Here is a 21,125-nt window from a genome sequence, read left to right on the forward strand (position 1 = left end):
ATAACAAAAAATACACATACAAAAGTCCCAAATCCAAACCTGTAAACCAGTAATACCTGCTTTTCTTTTTTTAACTACCCAAACATGTATATCCCAATGATACCACCAGGAGGAAATTAGCAGAAAGCCCTTCCCTGCCCACAAGGGCTTTAAACCCTGGCAAAGCCATAGCTCCAACCTCCATCCTCCCTCAGGTTTCCGAACTTTATACATGAAACCATGGGCAATGGTATATAGAGTATATCACTCTAAAGCCCATCATTTATATTAGGGTGTAGTACCTATATCATCTCTCTCAGACAAGGCCTAGCAAAAACAAAACAATAACGAAATAGCATCTCCTTACCCCTTAACCTTTCACTTAACCACATTCTCCTCCAACGCATTTTTTGAGTCAACCCACCTAAACCAGACATTTCAAAACTTCTTGGAAGCCCCCTGGCCTCATACGTCATACGTTAGAGAAGAATGTCCGCATTCACAACTTTCAACCACATCTCTAACGTCAATTGATCCCCATATATCCTCCTCCTAGCTATGGGTTTCCTAACTCCAAGATAGAGAACCCTAAGGAATAATTTGGTATATACCTCCAACTCTTCTTGGTCATAAATTCCCAGGAGGCATATACTGGGGAGGTCAAATGTATCAGCTATAAATTCAGTCACCACAGACTACAGAGGCTGTATGTTGTTAAACTCCCATGATGTGAGCAAATTTACAAAGCCAACTCATACCCCTATGTTCCAACATCAGAGAAAGCATCCTAGAAGACACCATGGTACATACATCCTCTAAACCCTTCCCTACACTTATCCCAGACAGTCAGCCCAACAAAACATTACCTAATCTGGCAATCTGCTTTGGATAAAATATTCTTAATTCAGTCCAAATATACACTCAATTTAGTTATATTATATTTTGACAATAGAATGTATCAAAATTAAGAGTTTTAATTTTCCCAAAATGTTGGTAAAATACATTGGAGCCAATGAGGATGGTGAAATTACAGCGGTCTTGTAAGGGTGCAAAGGGCTTTATATGGCTCCAGAGGGTTACGAAAGGTCCTTCAAGCTACCTTGGACTTATTCTTGTATTTTTATTTTATAAAAAAAAAAAATTGAAAAGAAAAAAGAAACAAAACTAAAAACAAAAAATTATAAAATACACAAAAAATACTAAAGCTAAATACGAAATCCATAGATGGATTAATTTTTTTTGTTAAATGAACCCATCAGGTTCCATCATCCACACAGACAATTGTGTTCTGACAGTGGGGACTCTACACTGATCAGCAGCGGCAGCCTTGCCCAGTGCAGTCCCGATGCAAAACATGGCAAAAATCCTTGTTCTCTATCATGCCAGGTTACAACACCGCACGCACTGCATGCAGAACTTTTTTATCAGTAAAGCATGGTGTGACACAATTCACCATATGTCACCACACTGTGGCCAACAAAACTCTGTGAAATTTAAATAAAGTTTGCACAAAAAAAGAAAAAATTGTAAACAGAGCAATGCAATGTTGACTGCTGGTGTAAACAAGCTCCAATAGTCAAAATACTAACTTCTTTTTGTTTGTATTTGGATGGATGCATTAATCCTCATTGACAAACCTTTTTGTACATTGTGCTGCATAAAAATGCAGAATGCCTACATTCCACCTTAAGGCACAGCAAGACACTAGCGGGGCTTGGAGGTGGCACATTGACAGCAATTTCTTTTAGGCCTCATTTACATTTGTGTTGCCCTCTGAAGAGCATTCTGCATTTGGATTACTCTTCAGAGGGAATTTGACAGGCAGGTAGAAGGTGTTATATTGCCTCCCCACAGCCTGTTTTATCCCCTTAAACCAAGCATTCCATTCAGTTGAATAGGTTGCGTATGGCGGGTGGTACTACCACCAGATGTGACAGCGGGTAGGATTTTTGCCATGTCGTTATGCTTTACCATGGTATATCTGCAACCCTTTTTCGGCTTAAGGGCAAGTGGCTGGGGGCAGTAAAAATGCAGCTCAACCATGCTTTTTTAAAGCCCCCAACCAGGGGTATAAACATAGCCTAAGATTGTCCTTGCATGGAGTCTGCATTGATACAATACACCTGGTGTGATCAAGCCCTTAATTAAATAAACTACGCTACTCTAAATACACCCAAGCACATTTCACCTAAACAACAAAATGAGCAGAATTAAATGATACTAAAGTCTTTTTTTTGTTTGTTTATTTAAAAATGACAAACATGTCATACTTACCTGCTCTGTGCAGTGGTTTTACACAGAGCAGCCCAGTTCCTCCTCTTCTGGGGTCCCTCACCAACACTCCTGGCCCTCCATCCTGCCGAGTGCCCCCACAGCAAGAAACTTGCTGTGTGGGCAACCGAGCTAAGCCGCTGCACTGTGTGTCAATTTAGACATGGAGTCTTGGCTTTGCCCCTCCCCCTCTCTCCTTATTGGCTCCCTGACCCGCTTCTGTATCAGCCAATGAGGAGGGAGAGTCCCAGACAGCTGAGACTCCCTTAAAACATTGTTGAGATGGACTCAGATAAGTATTAGGGACGGGAGGCTGAGGGGGGCTGCTGCACACAAAGGATGCATTAAGACAGGGGTCTCCAAACTTTTCAAACAAAGGGCCACTTTATTGTCCTTCAGACTTTAGGAGGGCCGGATTGTGGCCAGTAGGGGTAGAAAATGTCACGGGCCCAGCATCAGTGAGAATAAATATGGCCTCAGGGTTGGCGGTCAATAAGAGAGGAGTATTCCTCCTTATAGTAGGAGGAATAGTATCCCATCATTGGTATTGGTGGAAGATATAGTGCCCCATTGTTGTTGTCAGTGAAGAAATAGTGCCTAGTGCCTCATATCAGTGGAAGGAATTGTGCCCCAAGGGCCGGATAAAGGCAAGCAAAGGGCCACATCTGGCCATTGGGCCGCAGTTTGGAGACCTCTGCATTAAGATATAAAACATTCTGACTTTAGAACCATTTTAAGGATTAGATCAGACCTTTGTGTCGGAAACTCACACAAAATGATGTGCTTTTCTAACACACAGAGGAAAGCACATTTAACAGAAGCACAGGTGTGGCATTAATTGGTAATGGCACCCTCAAGCATCTTCAAATGTGCCTGTGTTTTTGTGTGGTGAAGCCCATTTTTGGTAAAGAGTATGGGACTTCTTTTTTGTTTCTCACATGTTGGGAAGCTCACTGAAATGAATGGGCTGCCCTACAAGCGACATGCAGGAACATGAACATCGTCTCCCCTGTAAGTGTGAACCAAGCCAAGAGTTCAAGTAAATTTTGTCTATAACCAATCTACCAAAATCATTCTGCTGACCCCTAATGAGCAAAACAACAAATGCCAATGGAGGTGTTTGTTACCTTCTCGGGCTGCAGGAATTGTTGGTGGTGGAGTTGGGGGTCTGGTTGGTGCTGCTGTTGGAACTGGAACTGAGGAAATTAAAGAAAAAGAAATAATGAAGTTATTTACGAAAAAAAAAAAATTCCAGACCATGTGTCATCTTGTATGATACCAGGCATCAACTCACGTGTTGTTTCCACAATGCTGACTCCGGGTCCTTCAGCCTCCTGTATCTGTGCATAGATAGTAATCCTGTATCTGGAGTTGGGCATAAGTTCGTAGAAACAGTGACGGGATGTTCCACTAGCCAGGACAGCTTCTTGCTTGGAGCCATCTGCAATAAAATATTAAAGTTGAACTCTAGACAATCAGCTATATACCTAGATACATATATGGAAGCTATTTTACCAGCCAAAGAAGTTTTATTTGTGTCCATTCAGTTCTGAGATTACACAGATGTAACCTATCCCTGTCATAACAATTTGGCCAAAATTTGTGAACTTCAGAAGGCTGCTAATATGTTAGTCAGATGACCACCTCGATCCAGGGACCCATGGAACTCTAGGGTTCATCCAGAAGTTGTTAGAGATTCCTTGACCAATGAACAATGGCTCTCTTAGCTAAGTAACTGCTGAAACCAATTTTAAAAATAACTGTAATGGGGGATTCTTCCCATTGGCCACAAATGTAAGGGTTTTTCACAAATGCTCACAAAAGAGAAAAAAAATGGAAAAAGACTGCATGCTTTTCAGTTTTTCCTGATATAGCAGTTTAAAGTAGCCTGATGTAAGAAGACGCAAATCTGTTTTCATCTCTGGGTCTGGATGCAATACAGTTTTCAACTGGTGGCCACCCATAGATCCAACAAGGCTCCACAAATGTCCGTTGTCAAATGCGACCGAAAACTGAATGGGTCAAGGTGTCACAAAAGTGACACCTATCCTACTCTGATTCAACAGGGGAGCTGTTCATGGATTCCCCACAGAACAGACAAAGCCCATGTGAAAACCCTTAGCAGCATTCTTCCCAAGACCGTCATGCTAGTTTACTGTAAGCTGTAAAAATAATAATTATTAACAGGAGTTCCCTGAGACCAGAGAGTAATTTCAAGGGCTCCTCCATGTTAAAAAGGTTGAGAACAGCTTCTGTAGGATTCAGAGGAACTGAACCTCATGGACAGAGGGTGGTTTTATAATTTTGCATTACGTGCCAAAAGTTAAAATAACTTTGCCTGGGACCTTGAAAGCTAAATTTAAAAAGCAAATTATAATTTAGTTAATCTAATATTATCTATTACAATTTAACAAAAAATCTTTATTAACACATATAAAGTAAGTGTACAGATAAAATATTGATGCGGTTACAGATTGATAATGTTTGGAGATATACAGAAATGTACTTCAGCCTATATAAGGCATGTACAACGTGGAGCCAGTCTAGCTCAGGCCATCCCTTTCTAATGCTACTTCAGCTTCTAAAGTAAGTCCTTGTTATATGTGATTGAATCTCTAGATATCACCACCATTAATTTGATAGCTTAGGTATACAACTAGAATATTTTCCCATAAATATATCAACCCTAGGATCTCAGTATGCACTTGTCTCTCTTTGGACATTTCCTGCTAGTTCTAGCAATATGGTTGAATGGGCTGGTCCATTATACCATTTATTATCCCTAATAGTAATACTGATCACACTGCTTTTAATTGGCAGACTGACCCCACCATCCGCAAGCAGTAGCGTGTTTTCTTGGGCACCTCCTGAGCCCCTTGTGGGGAGAAAAACGCAGGCCTCCAGCGCTCCCACCAGCTGGACTTCTGATAGCATGCGGCGGCAAAATTACTGTGTTTTTAAATGATGTGCCTGTTTATAATCCATGTTTGCGTCTACAGGGTCAGTAAATATTTTGCACAGTGCTGTCACTCTGTATGCAGTATATTATTAAGACGTCTAACTGTACCCTTTCTTTATTATAGACAAGGTTTTTTACTTATAACCACCTACCCCTGAAAAAGAAACTCTACATTTTTTGAAATGTGTTGGATCTTTAACTCTCCGTATGATCCATTTTGAATAGAAAGTTATGGTTATTTCTGTGTATCTCCAAACATTATCAATCTGTAACCTCATCAATATTTTATCTGTACACTTACTTTATACATGTTAATAAAGCTTTTTGTTAAATTTGAATAGATGTTGACATTTATGCCCTAAAAAAAATACCATTTAGAGGGTCTTTTCTGTGTAGTTCATTACATCAGGGATGTGGGCACTCTTCTCTGCCCCCCTTAGTAGCAATTAGTACACAACCATAATCTAATATTGAAGAACATGTCCAATAGTTGTGCTTTAAAGCTCCTTTTGAAAATTTGTATCATGAAGGTTAAGAGTTTACCACTCTCATTTTGCAGCACTGTGGAAAAGAAATTATGTCAGCACTCCAATGGAAGTTCCAAAGAACTTTTGTTTCGTGTTCTCTCTAAAGTAATATGAAAACACATCTGTATTAATGATGAACTCCAGGAATTCAGCAGATCTGTAAAATGTAAAATATGCTTGCATACTACTGCAGGTCACCTTGTGGATTTATCTCTTTAATTTACATCTAATGCCACGTACACACGACCAAACTTTTCGAGGGACTAGGTCCGACAGACTTTCGACGGAGTTCTGAGAGAGTTCTGACAGAGTTCTGACGGACTTTCCGAATGAACGGACTTGGCCACACACAATCACACCAAAGTCCGACGGATTCGAACGTGATGACGTACGACTGGACTAGAATAAGGAAGTTCATAGCCAGTAGCCAATAGCTGCCCTTGCGTAGTTTTTGTCCGTCGGACTAGCATACACACGAGCGGATTTCTCGGTAGGAACTGGGTCCGGTGGAGTTCTGGCGGAAAAATTTGAAACATGTTCCATTTCTAAAGTCTGTCAGACTTTTGCAAATCAAAAGTCCGCTGCAGCCCACACACGATCGAATGATCTGCCGGAATCATTCCGTCTGACTTTTGATGTTGAAAAGTCCGGTCGTGTGTACGTGGCATAACAGTTTTACAGAGCTCCGGGAGTACAGCTATCGCTACACTCCCTAAGCTCTCTCAGGAAAGACACTGTCTTCTAACACACAGCATTGCTGTCTGCCCCTCCCCTCAGCTGCCCATTCACAGAAGCCTTTCTAATCTGGGAATAAGTTCACATAACACACTGTGATTGGACAGGAGGAAAGGAGGAGCAGGCACTTCGGCTGCATGCAACTCTGCAGTTGCTGGTACTGAGACCAGAAAGTCCAGTGTCAGAGTGGCAGAAGTATAGTTATAGCTATGCTCCTGACTCGTGAAAAATTTAAATTGTAAACTAAAGAAATAAGTTTCATACAACTCGTTGGACTTAAATCGGTTCTTCAGTCAGTTCTGCAAAAATTGAAAGTCAACAGCTGCAAAAACTGTAGCTGCCAACTTTTATTAAACACACACTTACCAGTGCAGGGATCCAGCACCATCCATGCCTGGTCAAAACTGGGTATCCGCTCCCTCTTACCAAAATTTTTTTGGTAACAGAATTTCCCCTTTGGGTGAAATTCCTCTTTAGTCCCTAGTAATCCAAAACATTTGACAAAGTGGCTGATTGATGGAGTTCAGCTTTAAATAGAACATCCTTTTAAATAATCTTTGTAAGGGAAAGCTAACAATGGCACACTATATTGCTTCCAGATAAGAAGGAAATTTATCTTGCTTCAAGCCAGCATAGTTCAGAAGAATTACATAATGAGAATATAGATAACCTCCAGATGATAATATTGGACCTTGTTCCAACTTTTTTTTCTCCTTGATGCAATGAAAGCTTTTAGTACTGTTCAGCTTCTGCTCTAAAGGTTCCCATACATGTGTAAATCAGGAAGCCTGTTGACTTGGGTATCTTTTCAAATCCTATTGTGGCTTCACCCATAACAGCCATCTTTCCCGTAGAATGAGATGGTGTCACTGGCTCCCAGTTGCCCCCTCAAAAATTAGCCTGGAAGAATGACACCTGAATTATAGAGATCTATTCCCAGCCAATGCTATCCAAGTCCAAACTTATCATCCAAAGACTAGCCAATGTCAAAAATGGGAGATTCACCACTGTGCCTGGCTGCAGCTCTCTCTTCATTCCCTACTATGTATAAAGTAAAGGGGTCCTGTCTGCCCTACTTATAGTTCCCACCAACCTGCCTCAAAGAGCAGCCAGATAGCACCAAGGCTACTTGGCACTCTCCAATGCTGCGTGTCTTCCTTTGAACCTAATAAAATGCCTACTGAACCTTGGAGCAGCTCAGCTTTGTGGAAAATAGACAAGACACCACTGTCAGCAACTTAGGGGCAAATATAGAGGAGTTTGACATTCTCACTTAAGAGCAAAATGTTTTCAAAACATCTAAACACAAAAACAAAAGTTTAAATGTTCATACTAGTCCATAGTTGTGGTGGCTGCATTTATTGTTTGGCTTTTGGTCTTTTCCCCCTTTATTTTCACCTGGTTATTCTGAAAATAACATACTTCCTTTACCTGGGTAGTAGAGATAAGCTTGGGTATCCTCTTAACTGGGAACGCACAATCTCTGCTCCCCAGCTCATCTCTTGGATTATGTGAGCAGCGGGATGGAAATGACCTGGCTCTAGGGGCTAGGTAGATGGCACAGGAAGTAAGTAATAACCTTGTGTTCAAAATGATGTAACCCTTATGGTGACGTAACCTTGTGGGGAATCTGACAGGTAGGCAGCTTCTTATTATCCTTTGATGTGGCCTTTGATCTCTGAATCCGAATTTTGCAGAGCACCCTGAAAGACTGTGTCACCCTGCTCTCTGCTTCCTTTTCCAATTTTAGAAGCCAATACAAATGCTTTCTTTCCAATCTGAGCTTGATTAGAAAATTATTTTATTTATTTATTATATCTAGGTCATAATTTAATGGTATTATTAATACCAGCTAAAACAAGGACGATTCAAGGTGCTGTCCTTACTATCCAAATGCATGTTTATCTTCTAACCTTGCTGATTGGAAGTGTTGAGTTATACCTCCCCTACCTTTGCACAGACATGCTTATTGTCCTTTCAGCGCAAAGTAATGGGTTCTCTTGTAGCCCTTAACATGCACTTGCACTGTTGGCAGTTTCCTTCCTTAATTTGTTTGTAGAGAAGAAAAAGCCTGTCGACTGCTCAAGTGATAGAAACACTCATTGCGCTTATGTGTATGCTACTGTTTAGGAATGGCAGTCATTGTAGAGACATCAGGTCCAAGGTCCGTTTTAAATATGACAACTCCAACTGATACCAAAACAATAGCATATACCACAATATGCGTTTCTATCACTTAAGCACTCAACACCCCCCCCCCTTTCTTTTCCCTGATGCCCCCTTAAGGACCTAGGGCTGGGATTCCCAAGGCGTAGAGAGCAAACAAACCTCCTCCTGCATGGAGACTGGGGTACCATAATAGAGGTTAGTTTGGTTACTTGCAAACTTGCCAAATGTATGTTGATCCTTTAAAATCTTCCTTAAACAATCTATTTAACATGTAATACTGTCTACTTACTACTTTATAATGGCTTTCCTGCCTCTTCTTCTATTTTTCTGGTGCATATCTTGGTGGCAACCACTCCACAAACACTTCCTTACCCAATGCTCTGCCCTTACCCTTTTCACCTGCACCAAATTCATTTTTATCTTTTAATCTTCATACCTGTACCTCTTTGTGCAAATCTTTCCTTTATCCTTCCAAGGAAAAAAGAAAACAGGTTCTTGTGATAGACCTCCCTTTGTACTGTAGATACTTTCTTTTACCCATGCTCCCTTATTATCCCTTTCACCTGCCAAAATCGACCTCTTTGGGCTTTGTTTTACTGACAAATTCCCTTTTATTACAAAAAATTACACTTTAAAGTTCAACTCCACACAAAAATGATATCTCCGCTTGGATAGGCATTCATGATTGAATTCACCCTCCACCTGCTTGTGTTGTTTGGAGACTTCAAGGATGTGATTTTCCTGCAGTTATTTGTATCCCTCCAACAGGGCAACAATGAAGGGATCCCACTCCCTTTCCCCGGATTCATCAGGAAAATACTTCACCATTATTTGGCTTTGTGTTTGTGTTGGCACTTACAGTAGGTAAAGCTAAGATACAAGAGATATCTTGCCAATGAAGTCCCAGGGTATTAAACGTATAATTTAATGTGTTCATGTTATTGCGAATATCTACGGTGATTTGCAATGTATCATTATTAGTATTCTTTTTTTAATGCCTATTGTGTATTTAATATGCATTTATTTATTGATCCAGTGCACAAAACAGAAGCCAGAGCCACAAGGATACTGAAAAATCTATCATAAAAATACAAGGAACATCTGTACGACTTGGAAGGACTGATCACTGCAGACACATCAGCAGCTAACATATTTTGTCTATAGAGAAAGAAAATTAATTTTCCAGGACTGTCATGCCCCATTTAGAAACCCAAATATTTTCTGATTTAAATTACGTTCTTTTTTTTTTTCTTCTCGTAAACAATTGGAAAGTAATTCCGCAGAACGACTTTGATTTAATACTTTTGACTCTTTGAACCTTTTTTTTCTTTACTGTTGTGATTGTTTTAACTCATTGAGGTATTTTATTCCCTTGTTATGAGAACCAGGCAGAAGATATTAGTGGATTTTAGGGCCAAAACTTTTTTTTACGTTTTGGATAGAAGATTGAATGGTTAGTACACCTGTAGGGTTTACTTCTTTCTGTGTCCCTGCTTGGGAAATTCATTCACTCTATTGTTTCTGGTGACCATTGTATCAAATACAGAAAATGGAGGGAAATTTTTAATTTTTGAGATGTTACGGGAACAGTTACCCCTGCCAGCAATGCTTTCTTCTCTCAGCTATGACTTAGCAGCCCAGCTCCTCGCCCCAGTAGTGGCAGTTTAGCTCATTGTGATGACCTCCCAGCATTACCTCAGCTCCCACTGCTATCCCCTCCCAGCAGGGGCTCCACATTTCAGCTCACCTGTCTCCCCCCTCCGAGCAGTAACTCAGCACCTCAACATTCACTGCACCCCTCACAGCAGTAACTTGGCACAGCAGCTCATCCTGCTCTCCTCTCCCAGATCTCCTTTTCCATGGGTACATTAGAGATCAGAAGGCCTGGAAGGCTGCTGAGTCACTACTGGGTGGAGAAGCAAGGGGAGCTGAGTTAGCTTGGATAAGGAATTTAGTTTTTCTGGTGTGAAATGTGAGGATAAATGGCTTCACATCTACAGAGGTCAGTGAAAACTCTATGATTAAGCCCCGAAAAGGACGAAACGCGTCTGAGTTCTCTACAGGTGCAAAACAGTAGCTGAATCCATATTTTTTCTGTCTCATTCACATTTATGCAACAGGGAGTCGGTGTCTGTGTGCAGATAGCCACCATTTTGTTGACGTCAGTGAAGACTTGTTTTAACCCCTTCACGCCGATGTAACACAAATATGTGGCCTGACTGGACTGGACTTATTTCTGTGGGGCCGCATACTTGCGTATATAACATGCCAACACAACACAAATATGTGGCGCCACCAGACTGGGCTTTTTTCTGTGGGGCCACATATTTGCGTATCTCCCAGCACAGAGATTGTACTAACAATCGGGACCAAAAACTCATCCTCTGATTGACTATCACAGTGATCAGTCACTGTGAAGCCCTCTCCCATGTTTTCTTTCTGTGTGAATGGAGGAGAGAGATACATTGTATCTTTCTCTCTCATTGCAGAGAAAAAAAAAGTGTGTGTAAAAAAATTAATGAAATAATAATAATAAAAAAAAGACAAAAAAAGTATCTAGGTCAAGATTTAATCTAGGTCAGTGCCAGGTTAGTGTTTGGATCAGGGTCAAATGTAAAGGTCAGTAATGTTTTGGACAGTTTTTTAATATTAGTATCAGTGTCAGTGTGTTTTAGGTAGGATAAAAAAAAATGTGCAATACAGTATTGTGTTTGTGCTGTACTACAACTAACATAAACATATGTGGTATCGTTGGGGGCACCAGGAGCAGAAGAATTTAATTAGTGTTGTTCTTTGTTGGAAGTTTATGGCAGTACCAAGAATTATACAGCTACATTTAAAAAAAAAGATTTTTTTAAATATTTTGGGCCAGTTTTCCTCGTCCTGAAAAAACAAGGTAGAATCCACCTGGATGCACAAAGTAGTTGTAATGATATGTACTGTTTTACTAAAACACATGTCAAAGTTGCACAATTATACTTGGGCATTTAGATTTGTATTACGCTTAGACATGAAGAGGTTAAATTTACTGTTTGAATGCCCGTATCCTGGCCACAGGTTCACATTAAATTCTAGAAAATATTTTAGTGTTGGTGTCATATCTAGTCAGCCTGAGGAAGCAGCTGATTTACATAACAATAATGGCGGGGGTCCAGAGTTTTTCAGTTGATATACTGTAGCTTACGGAAACTGATTTTTATATAATAACAGAGAAGTAATGTTCCAACATACCCTGCAGTGACTCGATGATGATCCTGTATGAGGTTGCATGTCTGTGAAGCTGCCATTGGGAACAGATACTGGTCATCTTGACTTGATAAGCACTCAGATTTGTCACTCCTAGATATACTGTAAGAGAACAAACACAAGCAATCAGTCACTGTGGCTCATGCTAAAATGTTTAAAGCAGCCTGTACACTGTAATGATAGTGAGGTTTGATGAACCCTAAACTGTGTAGCTAAAATAGGGGAGTAGAAAAAAAAACACCATGCTACTCTCATTTTCTCTAAAATGCACAAATTGATAACAAAAATGGTCAGAGTTAAATCTTATGTCTGTGCTAGTCATTCAGGGAAGGTGACACATATGACAAACCACAGTCCAGCTTAAACACATGTAACAAAAAGCAGAGGTATCATAAACCTCCACTAGCGAGAGTCTGTGGTCTAGCGATGAGTATATGGTTGCGTCATACACAGCTTGAGAGCAGCTTACAGAATACTCATCTGTCAGACTGGAGGTAGTGACCTATACTGTTCTACAGCTAAACTGCACAAAGGTAGGTTTCCTGTAATGTAGTTACCTTCATAAACAGTGGTTACACTAAAGTAAAAGAAGATATCAGTCAGTTAGACACCAAAGGCAATGATACTACAAGGTCTAGGAGGCTAATAAGACACATTAGACCACCTAGGAGAATGATGCATCTGATATATATCATGTTTGGTGTCTAACAAATCATAAGTTCATTATGCTATACAATATTTTGTCAGATTGTGAACATAATATAGTTGTATACAGGATAGTTGGCATTAAGGGTCGGTTGGGAAAAATAAAGTTCTCTCCAGCACACTTACCATCTACCCCTATGACCCTTTTATTGTGTGGGATTTTATCTGTGACACGCTCTCTAAGGACATCAAAAATCTGCTGCAATTATCTGAATAAGATAAATCCACAGTTTCCCCATCTGCATTAGACAGTGTGAATGGACAAATCCCCTGCTGCAGGCCTTTGTATTCCAACAGAATACTGGAACAGTGACTGAAGCTGCAGTCACTGTTTGCCCAATTTTTTTCCACACGGCTCCTTCAATTTCTCAATCAGTCAAAATTTGTCCAGCTGGGTGGTGTCGGCAGGTTAAAATTTCAGCAAATTCAAGCCTTGTATGGTTAGCTTTACTCTGCAAGCATTCCAAACTATGTACTGTACAAAGACCAGGAGGATACTACTTAAGAATTTTTTAACTTTTAAAACCGTTTTATTTTAAAGTTACTTATGTCTGTTTTTGTAATATCTTTTCTAAAAACAGTTCCAGCATAATTTTTCTTTCCTTTTCGCTAAAACAATATTTAAATATCATTAAGCGGAATCTCTGAATGCTTTAATTAGAAATGAAAGCATTGCCTCCTTGAGGAAGTCTTTGATTTTACATCTGTGCTTTAAATAATAAAAATGTGGCTTATGGTCAGTGCTGATGTCATCGGGAGCCCACCTTTCAAGCTCCTGATTGTGGGCAGTTGACCTTGAGCTATCAGTGACAGCTTGGTTTCAGTTCTGGGTATGTCAGTGGAGCATACCCCAGAAGAAGACAGCAATGCATATATGCCGAGGCTGGGCATTAGGGTCCACCCACCCACGGCTGCATTATGCATATATTTGTAATGCTGTAAAAACTGTTAAGAACACCAGCAAAACTATATTGTGGTGAAAGGTTGAAAGCCTCAATTTCTTAGTATTTATATAAAAAACACAATACATTCTGTTTAGAATGCTCAACCAAAGTATGAATATGAAGAAAATATTGAGAAAGTTTGGAGGCCTGCCCTCCTTCTAAAACCTAAACAGGTAGCTCCCCGGCTATCATACTGATCTACTGATCATGCTGATCCAGTAGCTTCAGTACTTTCTGAGGCTCACATTAAATCAAATCCTAACTTTCACTATCTGCAAAAACCCTTTTTTTATTTAGCTTAGCGCAGAAGAGTTTAAGCCCCCAAAAGGCTATGTTTTTCTGTCTATGTGCCAATGTTAAGATCTCTATTCACTTCCTGTTCTGAGGAAACAACGGGAAATGAGAGAAATTCCCATCCTAGAGAACTATCACTAGAACAGCTGTCTATATTGGAAGACTGAGGGCTGTTGGTCTGGGCCTGTGTTGATGACAGCAGTCTGGGATACTTCTGAGGTCATTCAGATTCCATTGACAGGTGCACTTGACCTGCAGATTATCTCCTCCTGACCTGCATTTTGACTTGATTCCCATAGACTTGCGTAGCAATGAAAAAGTTATTGAGTGAAATACTCACAATTACTCAAAATTAAACCATCCAAAAAAAGTTTCTTAGGGGTGAGCTCAAGAGAGTTAGGATGTGGAGGCATTCCCCTCCTCACAGCTTCCCATTTGCATGGAGTGTATAATTGTGCAGCTGTGGGGCGGGGAATGGCTTCCGCCACCTATGATTGGCTGTTGACATCTTCCTGGTGGGATAGATGTCCGAACCTGCCTGAAATCTTCCTGGTGGGATAGATGTCCGAACCCGCCTGAGCTTATCCCTAATTATAACAACAACCTGAACATTGACAGACATGAGGAAAATTGTTAAAGCATTTAATTAATGCAAAGCTGCATGTTCAAATACTATTTTTAGGGGGGTTTTCTTAAGGAGAGCAAAGCTCACTATAGAAATGGAAAGGGAGCTACTTACATGTTTTGCCCACTCCAGTCAATGCATCGCTGAATCCGGTGGAATATGATGCTAGAACCTTAAGATTGTATTCTGTCCCACTTAGAAGATTGAGAATCAATATGGTGTTCACATCATCGCCCACAAACGCCTCCAGAGCCGGACCCGTGCCTGAAACAAAGCCCAGAGACCAAAATAAGCACCAGCCCATGGCAGCACCTTTGCTTCAGTCGGAAAACTTACTAATTTTAGAACCTGCCTATGGCAATGCCATAACACATACAACACATACTATTCACACATGCTACATATTCCTGGAGTGCCCTTGTGTTAGTCTTGGATAATGCTGGCTTTCAAATATTTTTACATTGTAAAACTGGGGAAATATAGCTTGCTGCTATAGTTAAGTGTTCCTAAACGGACCTGTTCCAAATCACACACACGTCTACTGAATCTCAAGGTTTTTTTTTTGAAAGGCTAAGCAACCTAATAAACATGAAACGATTGAGAAAATGAAAACATAGCTATCAGAGTTTATGTGGATTGTATTTATTTTGGGAAGGTCTAAATTCCATAAGCAGTCTATGGGGAGTTAAATATAGATTAAAAGACGCAATTAAAGGAAACCACAATGTAGTCTCAGTGAATACATTTTCAGACTTACTGTAATATTTTTTGCTGGCTAGCTAGTAAGTGTGCTGGGAAAAAATATGTTTTGTTTGCTCTGTCCAAGGCCTGTCCATGTGCACTATTTATAAATTGGGTTGCTTGCCATTTTTGTTAAGCTTGCCATAATATTTCACTGTAATAATTTTTTCCATGCTACATTTAAATCTTAATAAACTGTTGTGCCATTTTTTCATATAGGCATTTTTACTTTTGTATATTTCCCTTTTAATGGATGCCTTTATTAAAAAAAAAAGGCAATCAAGGTGTTGTATTTAGTGAATCTTTGTAGCGTTGGGTTAACTTGTGGTCTTAGAAACCAAAAACAGTAACATAAGGATAGAAAAGGAAAGGAGAAAAGTGAAAAGAAAAGAGAGGCAGAAGTATAGAAAATGTGTGAGTTCAGCACTCCTGGGTAAGACGAGAGCATACCAATTATGGAAGCAGAGAGTGAGAGGTTCATACCAGGGTTCCCATATTGGATTATGCCGATCTACCGAGTCGGTGGGTCAGGCTGTAAGAGACTCCATGACTTCCACGTCTTTAATTCTATCATATAGATAAGTGGAAGTTGGAGGGGTTTGCCTTTCCCACTGAAGGGCAATAAGGCACCTAGCTGCAGTAAGAATGTGTTGCGCGTAAATTTTTTAGCTAGCTTAGACAGGCTATTGGGCAATATGCCAAGGAAAAATATTTTGGGAGAGAGCGGAATGTCCACCTCAAAAAGTCTCTCAAGGAGGTCCTGGACCAGTTTCCAGTATGGAAGCAAAAGTGGACAAAGACAATAAATATGAAGCAGAGTACCACGGTCTTTAAGGCAGCGCCAGCAGCGGCCTGAGGATGAAGGATAAATGGCTTTAAGATGGGTGGGAGTCATGTACCAGAAAATCAGCACTTTATAAGCATTCTCCTTGTAGAGGTTGCATATGGAGCTCTTGCCAATGGCCTCCTCCCATGTAAGCATATACAGATGCTTGCCTAAGGTATCCACTGGGTAAAAATTTAGCATCTTATAAATGTCAGAGATTAGGCCTTTTTGAGATGGAACCACGAGGACTAGCCATTCAAATGGGGATAATTTGGAGAAATGTAAATTAGAAGCAAAGGATAAGGCATAATGACAAAGATAGCCGAAGGCACTACAGGGAAGATCATGCTTGTCACAATTAACTAGGTGTCCAAAATGGAAAAGATTCTTCGACAGCCACGGGGAAATCATGGCGAGAGAAAGACTATCAGGCATCCAAAGAGCACCTTAATACCGACCCTGTGCTGTTTATAGTTCCATGCAAAAAGTGGAGAAAAGGGACCGGAATGGGAAGAGTTGTAAAAAGATATAGGATCTTAGGTAAAATTGTCATTGTCAATTGTCATTTTAATTGAGGTGATACGGCCTAGCCAAGAGATGCGGAAATGTTTCCACTTCGCCAAAAGGGTTCTGATTGACGTGAAAAGGGGTCTAAAGTTAACATCATAGAGGGTTTTGTAGTGCGGGGTAATGTAAACTCCCAGATATTTAATAGCCAAGGATTCATAGGGTTTTAAGATATATGATACCCTCTGATATTATGGACTGCCCTATTAGATTCATGCAGCACAGCGATTACCCCACAAACTAAGAAACCCTCCATGAATATCTGAAATAAATGTTATGCTGTACAAACAACTTTTTGTAATGTATGACTAGGAGGCTGCATTTTCTTTTTTCTGTTGAAGTTACTATTGTACTTTCTGGGGCTTTACCCCAAACGTGAAAATTCAATAAAAATCATATTTGCAAAAAAAATAAAAAAATAAATAGCCAAGGATTTCCACGCATAGGGGCTCGAGAGAGAATGGACCTCTGGGGGGGGGGGGGGGGGGGGGTTGAGCAGAAGGGCTTCTGATTTGGAAGGATTAATCTTGTAGCATGACAGACAAAACCAATATTTTAATCTGGTTTGTCATCTAGATTTTTATATAGTTTTTATATAAAGTTGGTATTAGGTAAACTATGTGTAATAAGTTGTGGGTAAGGTTAGAGAAATGTTTGATTTTCTGTTTGCTGTTATTGGTAATTTTATTGTTGTTATTCTGTCTTGTTTCCATTTGTTATTATGACTTTGTGCTGTCTTCCTTGAATCTAACTGTATTTTATTAATTTCCCTTTAAGATTAATAAAGTATTCTTAATCTGAATTCAGTGTTTGGTGTATTCTGGTCATATTGTAGGTGTTTAATCACCAAATGGTCTCTTATGTGTATCATGGACTCTGGTGGTGAGATCCCTGTCCTTAAATTCCCAGTCTGCACATCTACAATGACAACAAGAAGAAGTTCTTATTTTTAATTTTGAAAATATATCTATTTTCTTAGTAAAAAGGAGGGTGGAAACATCTGCAGACACCCCAACTGTAGCATGAGGGGAAGGAATATGCAGAAATGGGTGAGAAGGCAGGCATGAACTATAGAAGATAGATCTTGCTTTTGGATAGAACCAACAAATATTAGAGGCAAGCAGGTGATTTGAACCCACCAGACTTCGCCCATTACTAAAATATCACTTTGAGTAGATTGGCCCTTTAAGCTCTAAAAGTGATTTTACTGCTGGTTCTTGGGCAGACAGTTAAAGGGATTATGTTGTTCTGAAAAGAACCTTTTCCAGACAACTGAAGTTCAAGCTTTTAACAGTTGGCTGATGGGTATGGAATGTATTGGACACAAATTCTGGAAAACAACACTTAACATGATTTTTTTTTTTTTCTGCCAGGCCCTCAAGTCACACTTTTACTTTCATACAGTGTTAAAATGTGAATTTTCAGGATCTTATGCCCTCCAGTGAAATTTCTAACAAAGAAAAAATGTGGCATTGCTGTCCAAGAAAAAATTAGAATAGATTAAATACAGTCCTTCGTACTGTCAATGTACGCTAGGCATCTCCAAGGAGGAACACGTCATATTTTTCCTTACACGTTCTCTCAGCATGTGGTACATGTGCCCCATAGACACTGACATGAGGCATTTATGACTAAGATGAACAACTATTTAGGGTTTTAGCAACTAATAAAAGAGAACAAAAACTAGTAATACAGTGAACATCCAAAAATGTTAATTTTGCCTAAGCAGAACCTTGAAAGATTTGTCTGGAATTCCTCCTAAAGTAGCAGTGTACTTACTGATCTGTGAGTGTGCTGGGGCACCCCTAAATCATCTACAGTGTGAAATCTAAGGCACTGCTACTTTCGACTGTTAGAAGGTTTGGATAAAGATTTGGTGATTTCAGTACTGTGAAACTCATAACTCAGAGGTATGAACCGAGATCAACACCTGATTAGTTGTTGTGGTCAGCTCAGAGGCCTTGGCTGCTGATAAGGGGGTAGCACCTTCCCTCCTTTACAGGGACCAAGCCCCATAAGTTCAACAGGGGGGCCCAGAGCAGCAGGAGTGGGCGTACTGGAGGTAATCCCTGTGTTTACAATTCTTCAGTTTCTGAATGAACAGAGTACCTCTGTACAAAGTGCTTCCTGTTCATTCTGTGTCCTCAATCTAATTTTATTTCTGTTGGGTGTCTGTTTAGAACCCTGATATTTCACCAACCCCCACATGGCTGTTCAGAATATGTAGAAAAAAAACAAAAAACATAATTAAGGGCTCATTCACAGGGGTATTCTGGTTGCATGAATGAATGGTGTGTTCATGGGGCTGGAGCCACCTGCTAGGCTTAGTTCACTGTTCCTGTCAGCTAGGCTGTATGGGGCCCCATGATTTCTAACAACAGCCCTGTCAGAGGCACCTTGTTCCTTTCTTCCTGTCTGCGGCAGATTGGCTATGTCAGAACCTTGATACATTTGTATATCTCTTCCACAGAATGAGTCTCTCACCGCTTGTAGGCCTGTACACTATCCTGTAGCCCATGGTTGGTGAAGGAGGAGGGTCCCATGTTATCCTCAGTTTGTTATACCATTCATCAGAAACTCGCAGGTTCCTTGGAGCAGAGAGTGGCACTGTGGGAATATAATCAGAAAACCAGATCACAAAAGCTGTAACACATACTAAACATTACAAATAATTTAATAACTATCAGTGATTAGTAGCACACACCTCTACTAGGATAAAAAATATATGCACAAAAAAACAAAATCAAAATCTGTAAATAAATTTAAATTAAATTACTATTCTGATGATGGAAAAACGTTGTGGCCAATAACTGTATTTCACAAAACTGCCATTTTGCCTTTGCTGCCTATAGGTGCCATTCTTACGGTGCCTGGTAGTACATCTGACACTGATAATAATCATTTATAATAATAAAAAGGATGTTAAAAAGGCAGATAAAGAAGGGAAGTTGGAGTAAAAAAATTAAGAAAGGGAAGCTTCTTTTGCAGCTTCTCTTTTCCATTCCCCATGGTGCACTGCAAACAAGAAAGTCTAGAATATACTTTTCCATGTTAAAAAACTTGGTAGGAAAATTCGTTTTGAAGATAATTTAGCCTAAGTAAAGGAGTGCAAAGAGCTATGTATATTAGCCTGCAGTAGTCAATCACATTTCAGAACAAAAGGTAAATTAAAGTAAAAAATGGGGCTGTTTGATGCTTAGGCATAGGTAATAAAAGTTTTTGTCTTTGCACTTTGACCCACAGACACAACCCATACATACGTGTTCTTCCAGAGGCAGACACAGGGTTCCCTTCTCCATTGAAGTACACAGGAGTTACAGTGACTTTGTACTCGGTGTCAGACAGCAGAGATTGGAGCACAATGTCGTTTTCTCTACCTGCTACGACTTTCTGGTAAAAGATACAATGCAAAGAAGTAGAATAATAAGATTGCGGCAAGGACATGGCATATTCAGTTGAAACAACCCCTGTTTCATGATCCCCATTACCCTCTTCCCCCTTTTCCAAAAGGCATCAGGGAACATTCCCCTGTTCTGTTTGGCTACAGATAGATCAGAAAATGATCCCATGTCAGCAGGCCTAACAGAGCTCTAGGAAGACATCCATTGACTAGGCAGATTTTTTCCCAGGTGGCTGACATTTTTTCCAACCCAAGATAAAGCAATATCTAAATGCTCCCTTTTCCCTCCCTCACAGACCACATATAGATTCTTATTCAATGTGAATGTAAATGGGAAACAATCTTTCCCATAAACAGTCATACAACGTACATGGCCTTCTATCTGCTATCTGAACTCTTTAGGTAGTTTATGGTTTCGTGCCATCCTTATGCCAGTAGACAAGTGGCCTTGAAGCAAGGTGAGAAGTGAGCTGAATGGATGAGACCTGTTCCCTCTTTCAGGGAAAGTTTGCCAATGCCGGTGACAGAATTTGTGTATGGTAGCTTAGTTTAGTTAGGGCTAGTACAGTATACGCAGGTATTGAAAATGTGTTTGCCGCTAATTTTTACAGAGGAAATAAGCAAAGCATAAGCAAATATCGAAATGATATCATACCACTAATCTGCGAAATCCTTGCGGCCCTTCACCAATCATATGGCAGGAGGGCACAGTACACTGTCATTCGAAGGGAGTGCACACACCAAATTATACTTTACCTTATAGTACCTTCCCAGGCTGCTAACTACAAGTCTAGTTAAAGGAAACTTTCGTGGGGAAACTAAGTGGGCTATTATTGCAATCAGAGGCGTAAGTAGAACCTTCAGGGCCCCGATACAAGAAACCATGATGGGCCCCCGTGCCCCCCATCCATCCGAGTCCCAGGCTTCCAATTTTGGGAGGGTGTCCAAGGACATCCTCCCAAAACTGTGCCTCCCACATGGCTCCTGGGACATGCATCCAGCGCAATCACAGCGGCCCTTTAAACCTGTAAACAGACTTGCCGGTTATCTGCACCCCTTTCCCCCCACGCTGTGTCTGTGTTAGGAAAGGAGTGCCGTTAACTGTCAAGAATATCAGTAAATTGTTTACACTGATAA

At 40.3% G+C, this 21,125-nt stretch overlaps 1 protein-coding gene across 3 annotated transcripts in view; it reads right to left on the bottom strand.

Moving 5' to 3' along the window:
* COL14A1 (collagen type XIV alpha 1 chain) overlaps positions 1-21,125 on the bottom strand; it is a 258,472-nt gene that overhangs the window by 88,258 nt on the left and 149,089 nt on the right. For all 3 annotated transcript variants that reach the window (XM_077493283.1, XM_077493281.1, XM_077493282.1), the window contains 6 exons: positions 19,849-19,978; positions 19,073-19,195; positions 14,569-14,718; positions 11,872-11,988; positions 3,545-3,691; positions 3,378-3,446 (listed from right to left, as the gene is read on the bottom strand). In XM_077493283.1, the coding sequence (XP_077349409.1) occupies positions 3,378-3,446; positions 3,545-3,691; positions 11,872-11,988; positions 14,569-14,718; positions 19,073-19,195; positions 19,849-19,978 (736 nt within the window). The remainder of the gene's footprint in view (positions 1-3,377; positions 3,447-3,544; positions 3,692-11,871; positions 11,989-14,568; positions 14,719-19,072; positions 19,196-19,848; positions 19,979-21,125) is intronic.

Source organism: Lithobates pipiens, unplaced genomic scaffold (assembly GCF_037356315.1).
Source record: "Lithobates pipiens isolate NorthernLeopardFrog02 unplaced genomic scaffold, aLitPip1_a1.2 Scaffold_19, whole genome shotgun sequence".
Classification (NCBI taxonomy): domain Eukaryota; kingdom Metazoa; phylum Chordata; class Amphibia; order Anura; family Ranidae; genus Lithobates; species Lithobates pipiens.